The sequence below is a fragment of the Megalobrama amblycephala genome, linkage group LG8, assembly GCF_018812025.1.
Source record: "Megalobrama amblycephala isolate DHTTF-2021 linkage group LG8, ASM1881202v1, whole genome shotgun sequence".
Classification (NCBI taxonomy): Eukaryota; Metazoa; Chordata; class Actinopteri; order Cypriniformes; family Xenocyprididae; genus Megalobrama; species Megalobrama amblycephala.
The window spans coordinates 35,302,766-35,324,927 of NC_063051.1; the positions used below are offsets into that span (position 1 = coordinate 35,302,766).

Genomic DNA, 22,162 nt, shown 5'->3' on the forward strand with positions numbered 1-22,162 from the left:
CTGTAGAAAGGTGACTGATTGAAGTAACTGGTTAAATGTACTGTAGGTATTTATGTAAATTTAGGTGAGCAACAGATATGCAGGTAATTATAAAATCTAGACACAGAATAGACACAGTTTCTATCAGCGCCAGAGTGAAAGAGGGCTGGGAAGAGCATGTTCTGGGTGCTCGGGCCCTGTGCAGATAAACGCACAGAGCAGAGGAAGTAGTGAATCACATCGCACTTCAGCGTCTCATCAAATCTTCTGTCCAATCAAATGCTGTCTAGAATCTGAAGTCCCGCCCCCTGCTACACTATCAACAGACGCTGAAGCCTCGGCTGAAATCGGTCATTTATTCACACATTTACTAGTTTCTACATGGTGAATGGCACATGGTGCACTATATAGAGGATAGGGAACGATTCAGACAGAGTAAATATGCTTTCCTTTGATGCGAATGAAGTCCGTTTTTCACGTTAGTATAACGTGAACCACCTGCAGCACGAGCACAGTCTGCTCCGGTTCAGAGAGACGAGAGCACAGAGCGGATCATATCCGCGAGTCGGCACAGACCACAAAAGGTATCGGACCCATTTGAATTCTGCACAGAATGCTGTATATTAAAGTGATAAAGGGGAGATTAGGAGGAGAAACTGTTAGATATTCAAATGAAACAGAGGTTTTACTGAGTTGTAACGGCTCTGGCCGAGCTGTAAACAAAACGCCTATTGGCTATTTTAAAAAAGGGGCGTGGCTGTTCGATATATATCGCCCTGTCTTCCTGTTTCAGTTAAAATCACGTCAACACATTGAATAATGCTGCGCGTTTCGAGACACTTCAGCAGGCCTTTAATGAGTATAGCTACAGTAACGTCTTGAGATCCTTTCCAGCTAAACTGGTTATATGTTTTAAGCCTGGATGTTTAACGATCAGTAGAATATCTTTCTCTCTTTTTATGAGAAAGAACCATATTCATCCACACAGCACAACTAAAACAAGGTGTTTAACTGTTATGGTGTACCTTTAAACATAGACAGCTGAAAATGTTTATTTTTAGGTTTAAACCAGTTGTCCATATCAGGACCCATTTCTGCAACTCTGGCAAAAGGCTTTTAATTCCACCTCAGTAAGCTACATATGTCTTTCATCCTACAAAAATAGGTCAATCTTTGTCATTCTGCTTGGTAAATGAGGCAGTTTCCCTTTTCTTTCACTTTTAAGCTCTTCTACTTTTTCTTCTAATTAAATTGAGAAATTGTGAGCTTTGGCGACCTCTGGTGGACATCTGACACTGCATTCACATCGAAAGGATCATTTGTCCTCTTTAGAAAGCCAGTGTCTCCCAGGTTTCGTGAATTGAAATTAGAGGCCAAGCACCAAAGGTGTGTAGGCACCTACTGTATCCGTTGGCATTCATGTTATTCTTCCTCTTCTTCTTCTTCTTCTTCTTCTTCTTCTTCTTCTTCCTCAGCTCTTGAGTTTATGGCAGCTCATAGAACTGCTAATGGGAAAGTTATGAGATTTGGCACACAGATAGACGACAGTCTGAAATGTCACTATAGAAAATTTGGAGTCTCTAACTCAATCCCTCTAGCGCCACCAACTGTCCAAAGTTGCAGTCACGTTTATGCTAATATCTTTTGAACCGTAAGGACTAGAAAGGACTTTTTTTTCTCTGATTCCTTGGCTCAAGTCTATACGGAAGAGGATTAGGGCCAAGCAATAATAAAAAAATAAAACCATCTCGAGATTAAAGTTGTTAAATTTCAAGAAAAAACTCGTTAAATTTCGAGAAAAAGGTCGAGATAAAATGTTGAGAATAAACTCATTAAATTACGAGAAAAAAGTCGTTACATTACGAGAAAAAAGTCGAGATAAAATGTTGAGAATAAAGTCATTAAATTACGAGAAAAAACGTGTTAAATTTCGAGAAAAAAGTCGAAATAAAATGTTGAGAATAAACTCGTTAAATTATGAGAAAAAACTTGTTAAATTTCGAGAAAAAGGTCGAGATAAAATGTTGAGAATAAACTCGTTAAATTATGAGAAAAAACTTGTTAAATTTCGAGAAAAAGGTCGAGATAAAATGTTGAGAATAAACTTCGTTAAATTACGAGAAAAAAGTCGTTACATTACGAGAAAAAAGTCGAGATAAAATGTTGAGAATAAAGTCATTAAATTACGAGAAAAAACGAAATAAAATGTTGAGTGTTAAATTTCAAGAAAAAAGTCGAGATAAAATGTTGAGAATAAACTCGTTAAATTATGAGAAAAAACTTGTTAAATTTCAAGAAAAAGAAAAAAGTCGAGATAAAATGTTGAGAATAAACTCGTTAAATTACGAGAAAAAAATCGTTACATTACGAGAAAAAAGTCGAGATAAAATGTTGAGAATAAAGTCATTAAATTACGAGAAAAAACGTTAAATTTCAAGAAAAAAGTCGAGATAAAATGTTGAGAATAAAGTCATTAAATTACGAGAAAAAACTTGTTAAATTTCAAGAAAAAAGTCGAAATAAAATGTTGAGAATAAACTGTTAAATTTGAGAAAAAACGTGTTAAATTTCGAAAAAAGTCGAGATAAAATGTTGAGAATAAACGTTAAATTACGAGAAAAATGTATCTTGACTTTTTTCTCGAAATTTAACGTCATTTTTCTCGTAATTTAGCTACTTTTTTCTCGTAATTTAATGACTTTATTCTCAACATTTTATCTCGACTTTTTTCTCGAAATTTAACGAGTTTTTTCTCATAATTTAACGAGTTTATTCTCAACATTTTATCTCAACTTTTTTCTAGAAATTTAACAACTTTAATCTCAAGATGGTTTTATTTTTTTATTATTGCTTGGCCCTAATCCTCTTCCGTAAGTCTATGACATCATTTTACTTCATAAAAATATATATATATTTAACTCCTCCTTGGCTGTTACTCCGATTTTCATGAAAATTGAACCAGAACATCTTCAGACCCTGCTGACAAAAAGTTATGGAATTCAAATTGATTCGTAAAAACGTTCTTGAATAACGTGCAAACCAATTAGACTAAGATCACACCAAAATGAATGTGAGGCTATATCTCAACAATGCTTTATCATATTAAGACCAAACTTGGAATATTTCATCACAAGTATGACCTGAGGCAAAATGCAGTGTTTTGGTGCAGCGCCACCTAATGGTCCAGAGATATAAAAAATGGCTATTTTTGCTTATAACTTCCAATTCAGTTTCCTGAATCGTTGCGGTGAGTCTAGTGACACCGACATGCTCGGTTTTGCCTTATGTCTTGACCGACATTGTGACTTAGCATTTAAACAACTTTTGCAAACATCTTCGAAACCACCATTGTTAAAATGGTGATTGTAAATGGCAAAAAAAGATAAAAAGTGCAAAGAAAAAAAAAGGAAAAAAATGCAATCAAAGTTGGGTGTGAGTCATTTTTTATGCGCTCATAAATATAAATATCTATAAATCCTAAACAAAATGAGATATTTTCACCAAATTTGACACGCTTATGTATGGGGGCACTCTGAGGACACACAAAAAAAGTAGTGGGACTGTGCCACTTGGTGGCGCTATAACTGAAGAAAATTGGCTTTAACTACAGTACTGTTGGTCTGAATGACTTCAAAATTGACATGCCGTGTCTTTGTCTCAGTTGCTATCATAGTCCATTATGACATTGGTGTACCTTTCAGTTTCAATTTAAATGTTTATGACAGGATTACATGTATAAAAACTCTTCTTTTCTTAAAGTGACACATCTCATGCTTCCCTTGAGCTCAATGATCATGCCTTTTTTCACCTGGTCACATCATGTGTTTTCTCTGATCAGATATCTGATTTGTTATTTACACTTGGCCACATTCTGTTTACTTCATTACTTCGCTCACTCCAGTAAAAGAGTGCATATGCACGGTCTAGAGTGTCCATATGGTCCGCACATATTTAAGCTTATTTTTTTATAAATCCCAATATGTGCATGGAAAATTGAGTACACATATTCCACCGCCTTTTTTGTGCATATGCAAAGTTTATACTACATCAGGCTCATGAGAAATGCATGAAGTGACCAGGTGTAACAAGGCCCTAAGTTGTGTCAAGAACGTGGGAAGGGAATATGAGTGCAACACGAACAGTAGAGTGAGAAGAGGTCAGTGTGTAATATATGCCTTCTCTTGCATTGTGATTGGCAGGATAAATTGCGCATGCTCGTCCCAAACTTTTGTTTCAGCAATCCTCATCCATTTGATGAAGCACATTTCTCAAGCCCCCAAAGAAATCTACAACAAAGTGAATAAGATCAATTCACATCTGCAATGCAAATTTGTGGTATATGTCATCTAGACTATGGAGCTTGGGAGATTCATGTTTCTCTGATCTGGCACAAGGTCTGTTCGATTAAAAAAATAAGCACCCCACGTTCAAACTGAACATGACAGCACAGTCAATATGGCGGCACAGTGATTATGGGAGCCTGTTGTGTTTAATGATGGATTTAGCTTGGATAAAGTAGATTCTGCAGCTGGGTTAAAAAGCATCCGCCAGCACTCACTCACACATATTCTCTTATGATGCTATGGTGTTCATGCAATGCATGAAAGTGGGGGCAAAGGAGAGTGTGTATGTACTGTATGAATATGTATCTGTATCTCTTCCCCCCATTTCTGTTTTTTCCTCTCTGCAATTTTTGGCATGTCTTTTTCTCTCGGTCTCTGCTTGCTCTCTACTAATCCCACCCCCACCCCCCTCTATGCAGTGTGAGGGTACGTTTGTTAGTGAAGCGTGGCGACTCTGCAGTGGTGCGGTGCACCTGCAGTTGGATGAGCACTTGACACCAGAGAGCTTTTACACAGAGCTCCCACGTGCATTCGCACAGGCACACATACGGACTCAAAAGAAAACACACGGAAACGCTTTCCACAGAAACCCAGTTGCACACGGCACGTCTTCCCTTCTTCGCACAGCCTCGTGTGAGAGTGCGTGCATGTGTCTGTGTGCGTGTGAGGCTGTGATGACATTCAGAGACTGCCTTCCCTCTCTTTTACTCCATCCTTTCTGTATCTTATCCTGCCTCCTATCCTATTTTCATCTTCCCTTCTCGAGATTGTGCTGCCTTGAAATGTTTTCTCCTTCAAAAGCATGTTCCTCTCTCGGTTTATTCTCAAACATTTTTCTCCTTTTCTACCTCCTCCTCATCAAAAGCAACTTGCCTTTCTGCTATTTCTAGTTTTTCCCACTGCATGCCCCTCTCTCTCTCTCTCTCCCTCCCTCTGCTTTTTTCTCTCACACCCTCCCTCTTTCCTCTTCATCCTCCTTCGACAGACAGAATGCTGCAGCATCCAGTGAGTAAGGTAACGTCTGTGCGAGCAAGAGTAGGGTGATTCTTGCTACCTGCTCTGACGCTGAAGGGATCTGTTCTGCCGTCAGTTCTCTGCTACTGGATTTACCTGGAGAATATACAGAGAATAGAAAGGGTGATTTAAAGGCAGCAAAAGACTGACAGAAGGAGGCAACCATGGCCCGGCTGAACTGGTGTCTGGCAGCAGTGATAAGCTGGGGGAAGTTCCTCTTCTCTTGTTTCTTTCCATTGAGAGCAGCTAGGAGAGATAAGGTAAGGCTGCATACTGCACTGACTCACTCTGATACATACACACAAACTGGGGTCACCTTTCACAACTGATTGTGAGTGCTACCGGACAACATTCAGACATGCTCAATTTTGTTTCACCTTTGCTGTGTCTGCCTTCCTTTACCTGTGGTGGGTTTTCAGCCTCTCTGTCTTAGTAAAGTCTCAGATTGTTGTGTTCGAGAAGCTGTCCTACTGTAGACTGTGCATAGTCACTTTAATTTTGACTCATAGTGTTATTAGTGGCAATGCTTGAATCTCATGTTGAGTTTTGCTGGTATGAAAAAAAAAAAAAAAAAAAAAACCTGACAGGTTCAGTGTCCCCACTTTCCCCCATCCCCATTTTATATGTTATTGCCAGTGTTTTAGAGATTAAAAGGACACTGCTGCAAATGGTCCCTTAGGTTTATGCTGAGTTAATGGCTGCCATTTTTAAGAAAGGAACAATTCTGTGGGTACACTGTGAACCCTTTGCATGAAATTGTTTGGTTTTGATAGTTTTATGTGGCGTTTTAGATTAACCAACCCCGGAACATGTTAGGACAGTGTTTAGTAATGCCTTCTAGCTTTGTAGTGTCAGATACATGGTCTGAAGTTAATGAGAATGGACAGATTAGGGGTCAAGTTTTCATTATTTTGCTCATTTCATGTCTCAGTGCTGATGTGTCTGCAAAAAAAACCCCAAAAGCCCTTCTGCCGCAGAACTACTGTATTTTTCTCGTTCTACACCCCCACCCCCAAATTTCAATCTGTCCCAGCACACGTTCCCATCCTTCAGCTCCTGCCAAGACCATAACCCAGTGTTATTAATCCAATTTCCCCATCAGCTATCACAGCATATCACCATTTCTTGCTCTTTGTAGGCACTTTTCCCTCATCCCAACTGAAGCCCTCTTCTTCATCTACTGTGCTGAAGCTTTACAACACATAAAGGGTTAGTTCACCCAAAAATGAAAATTCTGTCATTAATTACTCTCCCTCATGTCGTTCCACACCTGTAAGACCTTTGTCATCTTCAATACAAATTAAAATATTTTTGAGGTATATGACTCGTCCATAGACAGCAATATAATCAACACTTTCAAGGTCCAGAAAGGAACTAAAGACATCGTTAAAACAGTCATGTGACTGCAGTGGTTCAACCTTAATGTTGTGAAGAGACGAGAATACTTTTTGTGCGCAAAAACAAAACAAAAATAATGACTTTATTCAACTTCTGTGTCATTCTCATATGCTGTTTACCTCCAGTGCTTCCAGGATCTACGTCAGAACGCCGTTTCATTATTGGCCGGCTCCTGCGTCAGCATCACACGCATGCGTCGTGCTGATCACGTGATCAGCTTTGGCCAGTACTGAGCCAGCATTCTGATGTACCTCTCGGATTTCATCAAAAACATCTTGTGTTCCAAAGATGAACGAAGGTCTTACGGGTGTGGAACGACATGAGGGTGAATCATTAATGACAGAAATTTCATTTTTGGGTGAACTAACCCTTTAAATCTCAGTCATCAAACCAATGGCAATATCCTATCTAGGGGTGTAACAATCATAGATATGGATCAATACATCGATCAAATGAGTGACAATATGCAACGCTTTGCCAAAAGCCTCAAAAAAGACTCAAAAGAGAACTCATTTCTGTACTCAAGTGCTGTGTGAAGAGCGAATTCTCTTTAGCATCTTTTTTTGCTTGAATGGGCAAATGATGTCAAAATGCCCATCTTGGCAAATGTCGTAGTAAACACAGTCAGTTACTGCTGCCTTCACGTGCTATCGAAAATTTATTACATCCCACTTCTGAAGTTGTGATTACGAGCTCATTGCATTCAAGTTTAGATTTGAGAGGGCGTTCATGTGCATTTTTTACCTCGGACACTTGTATTTATGATAATTCTGATAGCATGTGAAGGCTTAAAGTGGTGGTTGATTATGATTTCACTTTTTTAACTTTAGTTAGTGTGTAATGTTGCTGTTTGAGCATAAACAACATCTGCAAAGTTACGACGCTCAAAGTTCAATGCAAAGGGAGATATTTTCTTTTAAAGAATTCTCTGTTTAAGGACCACAACAAATGGCTGGTAGGGCCTACAATAAGCTTGTTCCTGGGTTGGTGACATCACTAACCCTAAAATTTACATAAACCCCGCCCCCGAGAACACACAACAAAGGGGACGAGGCCATGTTGGGCTGCTTTAGAGAAGAGGAAGAGTTGTTGTAGTAGAGTGTTGTTGACATGCCGTCATTTTACGCCGGACTGCTTCACAAACGAGGGTCAATTCAACACAAAAGATGAACATGACGGCACATGCTAGTGGATGAGTTGAATCAACTCCACAGCAACTACATCAATTTATCCACTAACCATTCAGAAACGTCTAAAAGTTGTAACTTCTTCCTGAGTCTCTCCATCAGTGTCGACTCCGGTTTGAACAATGTAAGGCTGAACACCGTTACTGACAATCCTCATTTTGGCTGCGTGAGATTCTACAGCTTTGTTGTTGTTGAGCTGTTAAAGCTCCGCCCTCTTCTGGAGAGGAGGCGGGGAGAAGCAGCTCATTTGCATTTAAAGGGACACACACAAAAACGACGTGTTTTTGCTCACACCCAAATAGGGGCAAATTTGACAAGCTATAATAAATGATCTGTGGGGTATTTTGAGCTGAAACTTCACACACACATTCTGGAGACACCAGAGACTTATATTACATCTTGTAAAAGGGGCATTATTGGCCCCTTTTATAGTATTATTTATACTTTAAGTAAACATAAACAATAGAGAAAGAAAATGCATGTGTATCAGTATATTGGATCCGTGCATTTTGGTCTGAAAGTGATAGCAGCCTAATAAACCTGCTGCCATCTGTGTTGATCTTAATCAAATAATCTGGCCCAGCCACCTCAGTCACTGTGTGCCCCCTTAATCTCTGCTCCATTAACCCCCAGACCATGATTTCCGCAGAGGGGGACTACACCACAAGCCACCACCCACCCTTTAGCACTGACTTAGGCGTCTAACATTACAAACATTGCATTTATTGCTCTGGCCACATCTGCAGTCTTCATGCCTCCAGTAGCAGCCTGTGGCATTTTCACACAGGTGAGCAGGGACCCTAGCCATCCTTCTTCTGGTGTTTTTCAGAGTCAGTAGAAAGGTATCTTCAGTGTCCTAAATTATTGTAACCGTGACCTTAATTGTCTACCGCCTGTAAGCTGTTAGTGTCTTATGGACTGTTTCACAGGTGCATGTACAATACTTGTTTATGGTTCACTGAACAAGTATGAAAAACATTGTTTAAACCCTTTCCAGTAATGATCTGTAAAGCTTAATTTGGATTTTACAAAATTATTTTTAAAAAACAGTATCCAGATTAAAGAATTTTTTCTTCTTCTTGCTAAGTGTATTTGAAAGGATCCATTAATCTGACACTCTCTTAATGTCCCTTGAGCAATACATTTAACCTCAGGTTGCTCAAGGGGGATAGTCCCGTTTGTGTGTTCAGGGTAATAAAACCTCCCTTCCCCCAGTCTCCTTCCTTCAACCTTCACTAAAGATCTTTGAGCCCATTCATTCCAGAACTTATTTAATTTAGTCAAAAAGAGAGATAGAGAAGACTCCATCCCAGATGTACTGATCACTCTCACATGGAGGAGGAGGTTTGGCTAAAAGTCGTAGAGGGCTTAAAAATGGAGGGGAGCTGAGATTCATGGGGATGCATGTTTATCTTTTAACCCTGACAAAGAGCTTTATGAAGCTCATCTCCCCCTGCAACCACACTGGACATAAATCAATCTGTTTTGTGTTTTATTAGTCCAAAGTAATTTCAAGTTACATTTCATTTGTTTACATGGTTTCCAGGTTAATGAAACATACTTTTCTTGAGCCTACACTATAAAGAAATAACCAATGCTTAAATATATTTTTATATTTATATCGAAAATAAAATTGAATCAAAGTCACATCAAAATCTTTTTTATATATATAATTATAACTATAAAACATCAAATCATATTCCTTGTAGCTCTACTGTGCTACTACAAACTATTGTTGAGCTATTTTATATTATTATTAAAAGTCACTTCTTCAGATCTTTATTCAACAAATCCTTGGTAAACACTGTATGTGTCAGATTTAATTTACTTGAGCTGAGCACTAGGTAAGAACCAACTCACTTACAGATCTTTGTTTGACAGGGTCACTCATAGGGCAGTAGAGGCACTGCCATATATATATATATATATATATATATATATATATATATATATATATATATATATATATATATATATATATATATATATATATATATATATATATATATATATATATATATAAAATATTAGTGTTGTCACTAAGTTACATTTGGCGGTATGGCTCTGTTCTAAATTCCCCATCCTTTTCATGAGCTCCATGAAAGCCAAGTCAGGGAACAGCAGCAGCTTCTGGGGACAACTTCCCATTTAACTGGGAAAGCAGCACAAAATCCCCCCTATTGAGAACAGAGCATGCATCAATGGCAACAGAATGACACTGATTAAGTTAAACACAAGTTTAAAGGAGGAGCTGGGGAGGAGGTGGGTTGCAAGCAGTGTGCAGTGGAAACAGCCAAGCAGGCAGACTGTGAATGCATTTAAATAAGGCGCCCTGTTTGAAAGTCACCAATTGAGTGCCTAGGAATTGGATCAGCTGATAAGGCTGGGTTCGAATTTTAACAATCAGCTGATAGCGTAGCTTGACTACGTGACCTGCCTGAACTGACGCTGATGCTTAATTTATTAGGCTTCAAAAAATATAACAACTTCTCATTTAAGTGAACTTAGAACAATCTTCACATAAACCGATAACAAATGTCATATGCCCTTCAGTCTAACAGGTAGGAAATATACAGAAATTGAATAAAGTTCTCAAAAAGTCTGCACTGCATAAATTATAAATTAAATATAGATTAACCCTTACAAAAGATCCTTAGTCAAGAGCAGTGAGTAACTTTCTCTGTTCTCTTTGTTCTTTGACATCACAGCAACTGGTTTATTAGGCTGCTGTCACTTTAAGAGCTGCCGCTGCCGAACATGACGTGGATCTGACACGCATATCACAACTCTTCTTTCACAACTCTTTAAGTTCATTTAAGATGTTATTTAACTCATTTAAGACTGCTCTTATGAGGATACTTGACAAAACTTGTTTGTTCAAGTGCAAAAGATAATTCGATACTGGCATGCTGTCTGTGCGCATGATACTGGCGTAAGTCTAAAGGCTGATTTATACTTCTGCATTGAGTGTACGCCATAGGCTGTGTATAGTAGCTCACATAGACTACAGCGTAGCCTGATGTGCACCTCTTCAAAGCGAGTGTTTTCAACTTCCATAACGCTCTGTTTCAGGTGACACGCCGTCAAACTGCCACAAAAGTCTGCAATATCGAGTGTACAACCAATGCACGCTCAACGCTAGAGAATACCCATAATGCACTGTGAGAGTCGTGCCCCGAATCAGTCCCCGTGTCTGAGCAGAAAGTGCGCCCGTAGCTGAATTAACCATCCATCCATTTTCCAAACCACTGGTCTAATGTGGCTACAGCGTATGAATTCCTTTTTAATTGATTATTAAATTGTTAATTAAGGTTTATACATGCAGGCTAGTTTCCATGACAGAGTTCAAGAGAAATATTTTCACTGGAGATGCCAGTTTGCAAAGTTTCAAATAATTTTTAAACAGCAAGCACAAACCGTGCAAAAGCGGCAGCCCTTCCAACACACTCAGTGTTCGAATTCACTCTCTCGTTTTTTCATTCACTCCCTCAAGTGAGCCTTGTTAGTGGAGTAATCTAGGGAATAGTGAAGAGGGTATAGGAGGTGATTTTGAACACAACTTTGGTGAAATGCTATCAGAGCAGATCTGGAGATTAAGTTCAGGTTGAGTGTCCTCATATAGTGCAGATGCTGAAAACACCATGAGCATCAAGCATGCTTGAGTCCAAAATTCAAGTCAGTTGCATTGCTTCTCCACATATCACAACTTCTTTCCCGTGGGGTGGGATGCATATTGGTTCTGGTGATTTTAAAACTTTTAACTCCATAAATTTTATCTCCGGAAAGACAACACTACCCCTTTTGCTATGTAGTGACAAATTGCATCTGGCATTTGCTGGGGCTTATAATAATGCTTCAACTTAACAGTAGTAAATTATCCTGAGTGAGAATTCCTAACATGCATTTGGTTGCACAGAATGTTAACAGAGCATCAACTTGGAGTCAGAAAAGTCGGCTGTTCAGATAATAACCTCTTTGACAGAGACAATAGCTTTCAATCCTGTGCTCTTCTTTAAAACTGCCAGATGCTTCAGTGATGGGCTGCTCTGGGAATTCATGCAAGCTACGCAGGGGAAGCCATGGGAAAGGAAAGAGAGTAGTAAAAGATAGAGAGTAGAGGGGCAATGAAAAATTTAAGTAACGTTAGCAGAGACATAATCAAGCAGGCATGCAGCAAGATGGAGGAGGCCTGGCAGAGAAGGGAGGAGGGAAACAGAAAAGGGAACTAAACATTGGGGGTGGGCTGTGCTGCTTGAAAGAGAACTGCACTTGAATAAGAAATAAAAAGCACAGAGACCTTGCCTTGCCTTTGCTGCATCATGGATCTCCTAAACCACCAATGGATGTTTTCTGTACATTTTGAATATGATTGAGTGAGAATTATGACCTCTTCAGAATGCCATCGTTATCTATTGCAGTGGTTCACAACTGGTTTGGCCATGGGATGACCTAAAAAAAGATGTGTTTGAAGCAGGAAAAATGGGCAAGCGTAAGGATTTGAGCGAGTTTGACAAGGGCCAAATTGTGATGGCTAGACGACTGGGTCAGAGCATCTCCAAAACTACAGCTCTTGTGGGGTGTTCCCGGTCTGCAGTGGTCAGTATCTATCAAAAGCGCTCCAAGGAAGGAACAGTGGTGAACCGGAGACAGGCTCATTGATGGCTGGCCCGTGTGGTCCGATCCAACAGATGAGCTACTGTAGCTCAAACTGCTCCAGAAGTTAATGCTGGTTCTGATAGAAAGGTGTCAGAATACACAGTGCATCAGTTTGTTGCATATGGAGCTGCAGACCAGTCAGGGTGCCCATGCTGACCCCTGTCCACCGCCGAAAGAGCCAACAGTGGACACGTGAGCATCAGAACTGGACCACGGAGCAATGGAAGAAGGTGGCCTGGTCTGATGAATCACGTTTACATCACGTGGATGCATGGTTTTGCATGCATTGTCATCATCCCAATAACTTTAATGAATAAATGCACACATCCAACAAATTCATGGTCTATAGCAGCTTCAACTTTCTAAAGAAACACAATTGATACAGCTCCCCTACAGGATGATAGTATTTCAACACATATACTCAAGCATTGGTGAGAGAGGACATGCTATTTTGTAAATATATTAGATAAAAGGCATTGTAAGATGCAATGTGCAGGAAAGCCTGGATTGCATGGATATAATCACAATAAAAATATTAAGGACATTTAAAAATAAAAAATTAAGGAAATGCATTAGGTGCCTTTTTTCCACCTGAGGATTTATTGACATTGCAATGCAACAAAATGGGAGCTGTTTTCATCTACACATTTTAGAGGGTAATTAAAGTTTTTTTTTAATGGAATATTATACATTTAGTCTACATAGCTCTTTCAAGGTATAACAGACCTTTGTGGGTCTTTTCTAGTTTTGTTAGTCTATATGAATTATGGAGTGAGAGGGTAGCTGTCTTTAAGATATTTTTGTTCTGTTCTGCTCGTGTATAATTTAATCTGCTGGTTTCCGAACACAGAGTGCTCTCAGTCTAGGGCCTCCCAAAGCCTAGGAGACAGCCAGGGTCGCAGGGCGAGAAAAGATACCCATTATTTCCGACACCTCACCCAGCCACTGCTAATTATCACCCACTTAATGAGGGTCCCTCAGGGGCTGGTGAAAGCCAACCAAGCTGAAAATGTAGTTTTTACTGTTAGAGGTCCAATCACTAATTTTGTTATTATGGGCCAAGCACCAGAAGTATGTTTTGTTTGTGTTAGCTTTATTCTTTATATTATTATTAGAAGGTTTGGTTCTTCCAAAAATGAAAATTCTGTATTAATTTAATGGCTTTTGTTCATCTTTGGAACACAAATGAAGATATTTTTAATATTGCATTTATTAACTAGTCATATGAATTACATTTGTGATGGATGGATGCACTTTTTGGAACTCGGGCACCATTCAATTCCATTATAAAGCTTGGAAGAGCCAGGATATATTTTTTAAATATAACTCTGATCGTGTTCGTCTGAAAGAAGATAGTCATATAGGGTGAGTAAATAATTGGATAATTTTTGGGTGAACTATCCCTTTAAATATACGGGGTTCACCTGGGTTCACTAGTTAATTTCTCTGGGCTTCACTAGCCCATATACACATTTTAAGTCACAGTTTTAAGCTATTATGGTACACACAGCAAGAGTGCACTAGTGTTAAGCCATTCGGCAACACAGGCATTGGCACACCTAGATAGCAAACATGCGGTTCTCGTGGCTCTCCGCAGCAGTATGTTTCCATGCTCACAGCAGCACGAACACATTTTGGCATGTTTTGTTCATCTTCTCATTTGGGGGTAATTGTCGTACATGATCACAGCAGCATATTGGTGTATATTTGGCAGTAGCAAGTTCCTGTGCTCTGCAGCAGAAGCAACGATAACCTACAACAACTGCAATAATCCACAGCAGCAGCATAGCAGATCATATACATTACCATGCTAAAAATCTTCTGATAGTAATAGTAACACTTTACAATAATGTTTCATTAGTTAACTACTTTAGTTAACATGAACTAAGAATCAACACTACTTCTACAGCATTTATTAATCTTAGTTCATGTTAATTTCAACATTTACTAATACATTATTAAAATCAGAAGTTGCATTAGTTAATGCACTGTTAACTAACATGAACAATCAATGAATGGCATTATTTTTATTAACAAACATTAACAAAGATTTCTGTTTTCTGCTTAGTTTGAAAAACAACTAAGATTGCATCAATTATGAAAAAGTAAGGACTAGTCAGATCCAGTATTTTTGTTGTTTTTAATTGCATTCTGGTACCTCTTCTTCAGATAAATGCACTGCTTGCATTTGTTTCAATCGAATGTTTCTAAAGTAGAAAGGCAGAGTTGCCACAATGCTTCCAATACTTTATGGTTATCAGTATTGTCAGTATGGTTGTGCTGGAGTTTGCATGTTTTCCCTGGGTGTTCTGGTTTCCTCCACAAATCTTAACCCTCAAAGTGAATATGAGACAGTAAACTGTCTGTAGGCGTGAGTTTGAGTGTGAATGTGTGTGCGTGTTAGCCCTGCAATGAACTGTCCAAATGTCCAGGGTGTTTCACGCCCATGAATGTGTCAGATGACCACTCGCTACTTTTACTTTGTGGCACCAGCTAAGGAATTTCACCTTAACAGTACAGGAGCAATTGAAGAGGATTGTTCAATAAATAAAAATGAAATGTAAATCAGAGTGAGTTTGTCAGCTGACCAGTCCGAGATATGGGATAACTTGTACAGCCTCTATTGCCAATATAAGGAAAAGTCAGTCAAGTCAAGTCACCTTTATTTATATAGCGCTTTTTACAATGCAGATTGTGTCAAAGCAGCTTTACATTGATAACTGGTACATAATTTGGCTGCACAGCAGCTCTTAAATAATAGTGTCAATGCAGGCAGATCAGAAGCACTGTTGAATAAATGTCAAGAATACTATTGAATATCAAATGTCAAGTGTCCCCAACTAAGCAAGCCAAAGGCGACAGCGGCAAGGAACCCAAACTCCATCAGGTGACATCAGGTGGCAAACAAGTGGCAAATAGGTGTTAAAGTGGAGAAAAAAAAACCTTGGGAGAAACCAGGCTTAGTCGGGGGGCCAGTTCTCCTCTGGCGAAAAAACAAATGTTATAAAATAAAAGCTAAAAGATAGACAAGAGTAACTACTAATTAAATACCATGAATGAAGAAATATTAATTTGAGTAAAAGTGTGGTTAATTTGGATGGTGTTTGCACAAGGTTGTGCAGTCCGATGGCAGTGACATCTTCAACTAGTTGTGTTGTTGGGTAATAATACAGTGGAAAAGGAACTGGAATCCATTTCAACAGCCTTGAACACAAAGTGTCATGATGATCTAGCAGTCTGAAATGCATAGATGAGACCCTCAAATGGGTGCAGAAGGTCCCACTCACCACCCTTAACTTTGTTGTAGAGATCTCTGCATTGTCTTCTGTTTTTTGTGCTAAAGACCCAGGACATGGTTGTTTCTGGGTCATTCTATGTCAGATCAACCAAATTTCAGAAACTTCCCCTGCTCAAATTTTGATTTTTTTTTCTGTAGAAAGACAAACATAAATAGTGACGAAAGCCAAAATATTAAATGTCACAGATGTATATTTACTGAGTAATCCACTATTTTGTAGAGGGGGTCAAAATGATTTGGAGCCAATTTACAGGGGTGTAAAATGACTTTATAAGGATGGCAGCATCATTATTTTATTTTTACACAGAGATTGGTAGGTCTATTAGTAAAATATTTTGACTTTAGCAATCTTTGTTTCATTATATGCCAACGGTGACTGTTCAAAAATGGGAAAAGAGCACTTCTTGTGTTTTGGTATCTTCATTTTAAAGGCCATTTCCAGAGATATGGAGATCTTAATGTGGCTCCATGAGTAAATTGGTCACATTTTTCAGTGGTCAAAAACCAAATGTGGGTCACTTTGCATACAGATGATACTTTTTATTTTTATTTTAAAGGAATATCTGAAGAACAAATAATGTTGAAACTAGAAATGTATTTTGTGTTTTTCGATCAACTCAACTGCATAGAACATTTCTGTCTGAGTTCCATAAATATTCCTTTTCCAAAGTTTCCAAACTCTAAAAGTATTCAAGATATCTTAATATCCTTCTAGATTCTCATTCTTAATAAACTTTCCTTTTGAAATCTTCATTTTCAAGGCTCTGTATAGTTCAGTCCCTTAGATATGGGAATGTCAAAGCAGCTCCATGTTCAAATTGTTGAATTTTACCCATTTTCAGTGATCAAAAACCAAATGTGGGTCACTTTGCTCACAACTGATACTTACTGCATTTAAAGAGGAATGTCTGAAGAACAAATAATGTTTAAACAAGAAATGTATCCCTCTTTCAAAACAATTGCATAACATAACTCTCTGAGTACCAAAAACCCACTGAAAATGGTTAAGTTGAGGCATATTAACCATATAAATATAAATACAATACTAAATAGAAACTTAATTTGCTTATAAAAAAATGTCATAATTTTTCCATTTGTTAAATCATCTAGAAGCCATGAGCCAATATGTTTTGGCAGTGTCCCATGATAACTAACTGACCTGTTTGATACCAAAACAACTGGATGGACAGGATCTGATTGTCTGATCATGTTCTCCATACGCTCTTTCTTTCTTATGACATTCTATTCGTTATGATTCTTTTATTGATTTAAAGTCTTGATGCATATAAATGCACATTCCTCTCCTCAAGGTCACCGTTAGATGCAAATCTTTCCCATTCTGAGTGAATGGTGTACTGAACAGTCCTAATGGTTAAAGTAAATAGAGTTATTTTAGTAAATGTCCAATGAGTGTCCACCCTTCTCTCTGGCTTTCTACAGCCAAGGTCACGGATGCCAGGCTTTGCAGTCCTGAGCCTAATGGTCTTGTCAATGTGTGACAAAAGCCATTAAGATTTAGGGAGATAGTACAGCTGAAAATGCTGAGGATCACACTTTTCATTACCTTGACAAAATGGCTTTGCGGGACAGGGACTTAATACATGTGTAGTGTGTTCGTGTAACTGCTATGTTGACTTTCTGTCTCTCATTCTAACAATAAAACAATACAGGATCCGCCATCACTTAAAATTAACTGTGAAATTTTTGTGAGGCTTAAAAATATCACTACCATAAAATATAGATATAAATGTCTCAGAACTGAATTGCATTGAAGAACCTCCGCTTATTGAATGCGTTTTCTTTCTCTCTCTCTCTGCCCCTTTAGCCAGAAGACTTTGAGGCTGTCCATTCCCACACCTTCAAGGCTAAGACCTTCAAAAAGGCAAAGAGTTGTGCAGTATGCAAGCAGGCTTTGACGAAAGAGGGCCTGGTCTGCAAAGGTCAGTACTGCTAGTAAAACAGATCCTATAAGGTTATTAATATGTTGATGACATACTAGGATTCAGCACCAGACTATCCTTGGATAGCTCATCAAAAGATCTCTGTTCATTATCCAAGTATGGTTACTGAATTTGTGTTTTTGATACAAAATGTTTATTATAAAAATCTGAAAGAACAGAACAGGCATATTATTATTAAATTTAGTTATTTCTGAGCACAGTCATACAGAAATGAGAAACATATTCTGGCAGCAGCATGGCTGTTACCCTTCCTAGGAACTAGTGGCAAAAAAAGCCTTTCTGAATAGCAGACATACATGATTAAAGTGGGGCAGCTAGCTTGGCAAAAACACCACAGAGCTGGACAAACTCACTAGCCATCCGTTACTCTTTTGTTCCTTCCACCATCACACTGGCCTTGGCCGTTTCCTCTTTTTTTTGTACTAATTGATAACATTTGTGATACAGTGAAGTTTATTTGCTCTCTCTCCATCAAAACTTGTCAATTAAACAGAGACAATAGTACCAATTACTTTATGAGGATGCCCTTGAGTTCCCTTCATTCTGTGTTCATGATGCATTGGGTCATGTGGGACGTTCCCCAATGCGTCATGAACGCAGAGTCTCGTTCCCTGTTCTCAGGGAGCTATGGTTACATACGTAACCTGAGAGGTTTTCCTGTCTTTTGATGATTCGATTGAATCATTTTTTTCCTTTTGTTCCAAACAAAGAACATTGAATGAAGAACATTATGCTGTTGTTAAAGGCAAGAAGTGATGGAAAACATGTAGAATTTGCTTGTGTTTAAGATAAGCTGGTCTTCAGTGGTGGCAGACGACCACAGTCATGCACACACAATACAAAGTACCCTACCCATGTGCGAGCCCAGTACTGACAATAAATCCAAAATAAATGCAAAGAAACAGTCTGTAATGACTTATCCTATTTATTCATGAAATAAAAAATAATCACTGTCAGGACAGATCATAAAACAAAGTGCTGTACATATATAGGTAAAAAGTCACAGAGTGACTGATTTGAAGTTAGTAATAAAATATACAACAAAGTAACACTTTACATAGCAATGGACGGAACAAATGATCTGTGCATTAAGTCACTGGGCCCTATTTTAACGATCTAAGTGCACAATCTGAAGAGCATGGCACAAGTGCACTTAGGGTATGTCCGAATCCTCTTTTGCTAGATTAACGACGGAAAAAATGGCCGGTGCGCCAAAAGGGCTGTATCTAGTCTCTTATTGAGTCATGGGTGTGTTTTGGGTATGTAACATGCAATAAACTAATCAGTGTCATCTTCCATTCCCTTTGTTTAAAAAAAAAAAAAAATCTTTAAAAAAAAAAAATACTGCGTTTTCAGTTGCCTCAAAATAGCAACACGCCAACAATGCACCTGAACACACCTCGTTTTCAGACCAGCACGCCCATGGGCGAACAGATGGCCGTGAGTGCATTTGCTATTTAAACAACCTGGCGCTGGAAGTGAAAATGATAATTGCGTCGGGCTGAAACACTTGCATTGCACCTGCCGTTTGATAGGGCCCTTGAAGTGTAAATGCAAAATAATAGACCTGCCACTTTTTCTATGGTTATCACTGTCATTCGGATTCAATCGTGCATTTAAACAGGTTGTCAGGTTGAAACTTTGCAGTGTGTAGTTAGCAGCATGAAAAATATATATTATATACAGCAAGCGAGCCATTATAATCAATGATGCTGTCAATTACTTCAGTTCAACACGAGGTACACAAAGCTGCATTCTTGTGAAAACTCCTGTTATAATCAATGAAGCTGCCTACGCTGTGCAATGAATCTCTTATTGACATCATGCTTATACTTTGTTGGTTATAATAAAAGAATTCACGAGCATGCAGAACTCACACTGAACAAAAACTCAGAGCAGATTCTGACTAACTTAAACTATTGCCCTTTGCATTCACACGCTCAACAGATATGTTTATGATTAACTACAGAGCTCAACACTGACAAAACACGTTGTAAATAGAAACCTTTGACACTCTTTACAGTGTCGAATGATATCTTACTCTTATATCTGATTAATCTCACATAGGATGCATTTGGGTGAGTTAATTAATCCACTAGTAAATCGCCTAAGTGTCTACCGGTGTTTATTCACTCTTTGGCTCACATAGCTCAAATGGCAATGCCCAACATTATTGACTACATTATTGACTTGATATTGATTGGATTATTTGAAACAATCATACTCCATACTTTTTAAAAAAAATAAATAAATAAAAAAAATGATGATGCACTATTAATATTCTAGCTTTAATAATAATTATTAGTAATCTACATTTTTTCTTGTTAGCCGCTTCCCACGAATATATGTCACAATAGGGAAGAAAAGACTACCACAACTTCCATTTCAAGCAGACTTTAAATGGCTGTTAAATAATTTGGTAACACTTTAGTATAGGGAAAATGTATTCACTATTAACTATGACTTTTCCCTCAATAAACTCCTAATTTACTGCTTATTAATAGTTAGTAAGTTAGTAGTTAAGTTTAGGTATTGGCTAGGCTTAAGAATGTAGAATAAGGTCATGCAGAATAAGGCATTAATATGTGCTTAATAATTACTAAAAACAGCCAATATTCTTGTAATATGCATGATAATAAGCAACTAGTTAAAAGACCCTAAAATACAGTGTTACCATTAATCTTACATGATTATGTAATGTTTAAGTTCTTTATGATGAAGAAGAAGGTACAAATAACAAAAGCCAACAACTCGAAACAGTGGGTCAGACGATGAATTAGAGAAGGTGAGGAACTTAAATACACATGGTGATGAACTAAATAATGAACAGCTGTGATGATTAAATGAATATCCATGGTAACTGTTTATAGCAGGGAAAGGGCAACAAAGGAACACAGTGATGAAACAGACTGATAGAAATCTGTTTCTGCATAACTGCAGATTATGCTGTGTAAACGACATTTTGTAAGGTCATATGCTTTAAACATTTTTTATTTTTATCAGTTATAAGTTAACCAACATAACTCTAACTCTATGTGGCATATGTTGACAGGTCCTTGACTTCTGTTAGCCAGTCAGCTTGTTTGCTCCTTCTACTTCTAAAATTTAAATAGTCTTGCCTCATTTATGGTCATTTTCTGGTAAACTGGTGATAAGCTACTAATCTAAGGGGTCTTTTTTAGGACACTAGATATAGTAGATGCATGCTGATAACATGGCTTTCTGGAGCGGTGATGGGGGGGGGGGGTGTTTTATGTTCAAGTATCTATGTGCAATCACAGCAGCATGTCAACTTGCTCACTGCAGCATGTCCATGTATGTGTTAGCACTTGCACAGCTTTGTTCTTGCTATGCATCAGCAGTGTAAGCAGATAAAGGTTTATGAGAGATGTCATGACTGAAATGATATGTTTAGCTTAAAATTCATGCTAGTGATCTAACATTTAGATTTAGTTTCTTGTGGTTCGGTTTGTATTGGGGTTTTGGGATCACTGTTTCACTGCGGTTTGATCTAGGGTGGGGGGATAGGGTGGAGTACAGTGGATATAATTTTTTTTTTTTTTTTTTTTTTTGTGAACTAATAAATGAAACAAAGATAAATTGCCATCTTGGGAATATTTTCCCACTCTTCTTTGCAAAAATGTTCCAGATCTGTTAAATTGTGAGAGCATCACGTACCTCTTCAGGTACCTCCACAGATTTTCTATAGGATTCAGGTCTGGGCGATTCTAAAACATTAATCTTCCTTTGCTGAAGCCATTCTTTTGTTAATTTAGATAGGTGTTTTGGATCATTGTCATGTCGAAAGATGAAAGTTCTCTTAATTTTCAGCTTTCTAGCAGAAGTTTCCATGCTAAAATCGACTGGTACTTGGAGCTATTCATGATTCCCTCCACCTTCACTAAAGCCACAGTTCCAGCTGAAGAAAAGAATCTCTAAAGCATGATACCGCCACCACCATGCTTTACCGTGGGTATCGTGTTCGTTTGCTGATGGTACCATAAAATTCAATCTTGGTCTCATTAGACCATAACACATTTTTCCACTTAGTTTTGCAAGACTGGCTATATGTTTTTGCAAAGTTTAGCCGTAACATAGAATTTTATTTTATTTTTATTTTATTTTTTCTGTAAATGTAAGAGGGGTTAGGGGGTTCTTAAAAGAAATTAACTTGCACTGCATCCTCTAGAGGACACTTTGGAGAACAAATGCCCACACCACCATGCTGAGGGAATGACTGCCTAAACGGCTGTGACAAGCACAAACAAGCACTCAACGGACTTAGATGCCGGAGTCAGATTCCCTCACTCAGATCCACAGAACTGT

At 38.2% G+C, this 22,162-nt stretch overlaps 1 protein-coding gene across 1 annotated transcript in view; it reads left to right on the forward strand.

Annotated features, from left to right (window-relative positions):
- The first annotated feature begins 5,017 nt into the window (after positions 1 to 5,017).
- Positions 5,018 to 22,162, forward strand: part of tns1a (tensin 1a) — a 79,567-nt gene continuing 62,422 nt past the window's right edge. The window contains 2 exon segments of the mRNA XM_048200889.1: positions 5,018 to 5,596; positions 17,701 to 17,815. Of these exon segments, the coding sequence (XP_048056846.1) occupies positions 5,501 to 5,596; positions 17,701 to 17,815 (211 nt within the window). The 5' untranslated portion in view covers positions 5,018 to 5,500.